General features: G+C 40.6%; 1 protein-coding gene across 1 annotated transcript; it reads right to left on the reverse strand.

The window, feature by feature from the left end:
- Positions 1-1829: 1829 nt before the first annotated feature.
- On the reverse strand, positions 1830-3410 carry LOC108024425 (uncharacterized). Its single transcript, XM_017094343.3, has 3 exons — positions 3100-3410; positions 2885-3046; positions 1830-2830 (listed from the first exon to the last, which is right to left on the reverse strand). The coding sequence occupies exons 1-3, from the start codon at positions 3256-3258 to the stop codon at positions 2024-2026; spliced, it is 1128 nt and encodes a 375-aa protein (XP_016949832.1). The 5' UTR covers positions 3259-3410; the 3' UTR covers positions 1830-2023.
- Between the last annotated feature and the right edge of the window lie 1897 nt (positions 3411-5307).

A 5307-nucleotide genomic window follows, 5' to 3' on the forward strand; every position in this document is an offset into this window, starting at 1 on the left:
TAAAAATTCAATGGCCAAGTATATTCGGTCAAGGAAAAACGGTTTTGAGTTTAGCACAGCTCTTAAAATCAATTGCCGATATTTTATACAACTTTAAATTAGTTTTAAGGCGAAATTTGTTAGAAAGGTAAAACTAAAGTGAAATTTTTAAAGGTAAAATATTTTTCAACATACGTTTAAATTGTATTTTTAATAAGGAAAAGATGTTTAAGCTATTCCCTATCAATAATAAGTAATACAGTTTTCATTTTATTGAAACTCCTTCTATTTTTATAAAAGTCCAGAAAAAATATGTTTTAAATATCTAGCAACATTTAGTTCAGGTAAAACATTCTCCTCCTCCTGGTAATTCGCTCTGATTGAAATATTTTTCAGGTTTTGCAATAAGGGCAGACTGCAGCTTTATCAAATTTGTGTAGCCATAAAGTAGACCATAATCTGGGAAGCCGCCGATGTTGATCACATTCTCGGCCAATGGCCCACAAACTTCCGCAAAGCCAGGCATCTCGTATGCAGCACACTTTGCCTCGCATGACGTGGCAAGTGGGGCAGGAATATTCGTAGGTGGAAGCCATCCTCCTATGCACACCCTCCTGGCCGCAAGGACCTGGCCCACCTGTAAGTGAGTTAAGCAGCACAGGCAAGAAGCTGCTGCCTTTTTTGCTGTGCTTTAATTTGAAAAAATTGTCAAGCATCAAAATACTTTTAGAGCTCTCCTCAGCCCGAAGGCAGTGAAAAGCCCAAGTTACTTGGCCAAGTTACTTGTCAGCAGCCGCGTGCGGTGCGTGCAAATAAATCAAATAAATTATGGAAAAACCAAAGTAAAGTGTGAGGTATGGTGGTGCCCCAAACCCCACCCCCACCACAATCCCTGGCCTATTCATATGCTTATGTTGTAACCTACAAAAATAAAAAGAGGGCGAAAAAAAACAGACAAGAAATGGAAAATCAGACTAAAAGTGTGAAAATTTCTGTTGGCGGCGTTGCAGCGGTAGCAGCAACATCTGGAAAAAAGGAGTAACACCGACCATAAAAAGTAGCAGCAACATCATAATCAAGAGCAAAAAAATATTAATGGAGTTTTCATGTTTATAATGTCATTAGCTCACAAATGCTGCGGATGCTGTGGAAGCTTATGCTGTTACTGTTGCTTTTGCTGTTGCTGTTGCACATGTGCCGTGATTCCCTGCCACATATTTTCAGTGATTTTTTCACTCCTGCCACCTCCTTGGGCCGCACATCCTTTACGCGCACACAGAGACAGCCGTAAACATGCAGCACACACATAGACACATCTATAAATGTGCGAACACTAATGTGCACATTATGTTGGGGCCATTATGCCGGGTTCTCTGGGTTCTGCGGGGCTCTACTCCGGGCTCTCCTCCACATGGGGAAGCCAAGGGGCCAGGAGCTGCCCACCAGACCATGCACAATGAGTTGGTGGTTTGGCTGCTTGGCTGCTCGCCGACGGGGTGGCGCTGCCAGTTAGCAAGTAAAAACCCTTTAACTCATTTGTTTTGCTTAGCACAGCAAAAGCAACAGCAACAGCAAAGCAAAGCAAAAGCAACAACTGGGGGCGCTTGTGAATGCAAAAAGAGGGCGGCTTGCCTGTGTAAAACAGGAGGCGTGTGAAATAACGTTTAACGTTGACATTAAGGGCCAAGATTTACACAACACACTGGGAAAGATCTCCATTTATTTGGAACTTTTTAAAAATATTTTTTGGGGTTTTCTTAACTTTTAAAAGGAAATGGTTTTTTTGGTGACGAAACTGAAAATTCAATCTTCTATTTATGAAGATAAATAAATATCACACATTTAAAAAATGATGTATCAAAAGGTCTATGGTCTATTTATTAATTTAGAATAAATCATTTACAACACCATCTCATTATCCTTAGCATAATTTTGGTCAAAATTGGGTTAAACTAAGTCTTATTTATTAAATTCAAGTGACGTAAAATATGAATTTATATTTAAATGTTTTTTTTTAGATGGTCCTTATAAAGCTAATACCCAACTATTCTGATCCTCGAAGGTCTGTCATAGAAGGTGGATTTACAGGCAGATCAATTCGGTCCCGCTGATGGCCCTCACAAAATTTGAGACCCGCAAAGTGCTCAATATCACGAACATCGCATAAAAATGATCGCAGATCCATTTCCTTGTCAACATCAGCATTTGGCACCACAAACCCCTCCATCAATGGCAAATCATCACCCTCAGGATCTTCCCTTATGATGACTTTAAAAAAGTGAGTGGGCACAGCCACCGTGTTCATGCCCATGACATGATGGCGTATGGACCAGTTTCGGAAAGTTATCCTTTGCGGCATAAACAGAGGACCGGTGTAGACATAGACTGAACCAAACTTAAGGGCCATATCCCTCACATAATTTTCCAGACGAAGCCAAATGTGATTTTTCAGACCCCTGTTGATGGGCACAATGTTGGGGAACCTGTAGGCCTCCATAAATCTCAGCAGATCGCATTTGTAGTTTTGCGGCGAGGCCAGATGACCTCCGACCCAATCGCTGTTCCTATAGTCACGCATATTGGCACTAAACATGGGCGGTATTGTGTTATCCGTTAGGTATTCATTCGGCTTATGCATCGTCTTCATATCCCGCATTCTCAAACAGTCGTCCCTGACATGTTCGCATACCCAGTGGGCGATACGATTACGACGATCGTAGGAAAGAACAAAATTCTTGTAGACATGTATCTCATCCATTCCCGGAAAGCCATACTTCATGATGCCAGCCACGTGGGCGATTTCCTCATGCGGATAGCTGTCTTGTCCAACCGAAAATGTCATGAACATGATCTTAAATAACCTTGAGTCACAATCGATTTTCGCCCCATTTTAATTTGGACTCACTGCATTATACGCCTTGGTGCGACTCCAAAGTATAAATTGATCAAAAATGGATATACTATCTTGCCGTTCGCTAAAGTATACGTCATTTCCTGCCGTGCCTTTTGACTTTCCAGTACCATTTTTTATTATGGAACCTTTAGTCACATACCCAAGTAAAGATAACTGAAATATAAAAAAAGGGTAAGTACTTCATCATCCAAAAAATGTCAACTTACGGCCCTAAAGATATGTTTTCGGCATTGGTAGACATAGGGATCGGTAACCATGACAGATTTTATTTTCCTATATGATACATGTTGTTGGACAAGAGCACCGAATAAAAAACAGCAAACTCCCGTAACAGCACACAAAGATGCCACTACATAAGCTGACATTATTGCCGAAATTTCTTAACCGAAATTTTAAAATGATTTGTGGGTTTAAAAGACATTTTGATAATTTGGCAAACGGTTTTTAACTAATCATATTTTTGTGCAATTTTTGAAAGAGTTAGAAATAGGGTGAGGGAATTAAAAAAATTTCAAACTTATGACAATTCAAGCAAATATATTCTGATTCTTTTTATTTATTCTTCGCTAATATATTTTTCTTGAATTGAAACTTTTACCATTAGCTTTAACACCAGCTTGTAAATATTATAAGTAATGTAATCCTTATGACTTGACATATTTGCGTATTTTAAAGATACTTCCCACGCTTGTTGAAGACATTTTTGAGCTCAAGGAAGTTGTCTGCCCAAAGCAAATAAAAAGGAATTTTGTGCTAATTCATGACTGAATCTGTAACCCAGAATAGAAAACACCCCCAACATGAGCTTAACTTTAACGCCCCCTTTCGCGACGTTTTTCTACTTTATAATGATAACATTTTCATGTTTTACAATGTTGTAATGCCTGGATATGAGTCCCAAAAGCGCCATCCTGCTCCTAGACAACGTTTTTATGACGTCATTTAGGGGTTAATGTGTGTGTGAGTGTGCGCGTCATGGTTGATTCATTAATTGTGCGAGGTTTTCAAAACTATTAACAGCAGCAATCTTTCCACAGCGGCATAGAGATTTTTGCGAGGTCTCCGGGACTTTCGATGTCAATTAACATTTTTGCTAGGAGCGGCAGGGCACGAATGCATTATTAAAGAGCTCAATCAGCCTTGGCCGGAAACGGAAGTGAATTTCAAGTTTTTATTTCTACACTTCCCATGGGAAAACTTTTTGGGGCAGCGGGCTGGGGCAAGTGCACGTTTACATCCGCGTTTAGTTCGCCTTTGTTTGAGGCCAGCAAAGTTAGCGCATTTCATTTATTCATGCCTCCTTGACCAGGCCCATTTCCCGGCCCCCTCCTCCCTCCTTCCTCCACCAGTTGTTGCGCTTTCCCGTATTTTCTTCTTTTTTTTCTTGAAGGAAACAGGAAGAGGCAGCATGTCGCGTCCTGTGCTAAATGTAATTTTCCGTTGTTAAATCCTGTTTTTCAAAACTTCTTTCCAAAGTGCAAAGGAAGTCAACTCGAGCAGACAACAGGCAAAACGTAAAAAAAAGAAGGGAGGGGAAAAACAAAGGGAAAATCTGCAGTGCTACCAAGAAATATCAGACAGTTGGCGAGGGAAATAAATTACTTGGCACTCATCATCTCCTCAGCTGCAATGAGGCTGCAGAGGCAATTCCTTCAGGGAGGAGAATCAAAACTTTGGAAAAGTACGAAAAAATAGCTATGATATTTTAAATATAGAGAGAGGCGTTGTTCTTAACATTAACATTATTTTAATTTATTTTAAAACTCCTTTAAATCGTATTTTCATTATTATTTTTCTTAATTTCAATTTTGGCGCGCATAAGTATTTTCTCCCCCGGAAATGACCCTCCTCCTTCGAGAGTTATGTTCCAGCTTGATGGTAAATATTGTTCAAAGCCACGCCCAACTAATTACAACTTCTTGTGTCCCGCAACACATTTACTTTAATTAAGTTATTTGCCCCGCCCTTCGAGGGTTCATTTTGGTTGGCCAAAATGACAAATGTGCGAGGGGCAACGCCTACCGAAAAAACTTTACAGCATCGCGTAAGCAGGTCATAGTTTTTATATGTGCGAGTACATCTCCTGACTGACAGGACCTCCTCCTGCTCCTCCCTTATCGTCCTTTTGGGCCAGGACTCACTCTGTCCCCGAGGTCTTTGTCCACTTGCCAGGAAAACAAATTTACGGCATTGCTTTTAGTTGTTCCTCGTTATTGTTGTTGCACATTTGAAATGTACATAATAATTCACACTCTCTGGCCGGCGGATTGGTGGGTGGTGGGAGTGGGGAGGTCCACGCACAAATCTACGCCAAAAGTAAAGTCATAAGAAAATGCATAAAACATGCCCAACATTCGCCGTCAACGTCGCCAACACTTCAGCTGCCTGCCTGCCTGCCTGCCAGGCAAAAACTT

Source organism: Drosophila biarmipes, chromosome 3R, assembly GCF_025231255.1.
Source record: "Drosophila biarmipes strain raj3 chromosome 3R, RU_DBia_V1.1, whole genome shotgun sequence".
NCBI lineage: Eukaryota > Metazoa > Arthropoda > Insecta > Diptera > Drosophilidae > Drosophila > Drosophila biarmipes.

Excerpts from the sequence above, each read along its gene's own strand:
- LOC108024425 (XM_017094343.3), bottom strand. The coding sequence starts at position 3,258 with ATGTCAGCTTATGTAGTGGCATCTTTGTGTGCTGTTACGGGAGTTTGC. Across the intron at positions 3,047-3,099 it reads GAAAACATATCTTTAGGGCC|TTATCTTTACTTGGGTATGT; the intron begins GTAAGTTGACAT and ends TTTATATTTCAG. Across the intron at positions 2,831-2,884 it reads GCACCAAGGCGTATAATGCA|ATCATGTTCATGACATTTTC; the intron begins GTGAGTCCAAAT and ends AGGTTATTTAAG.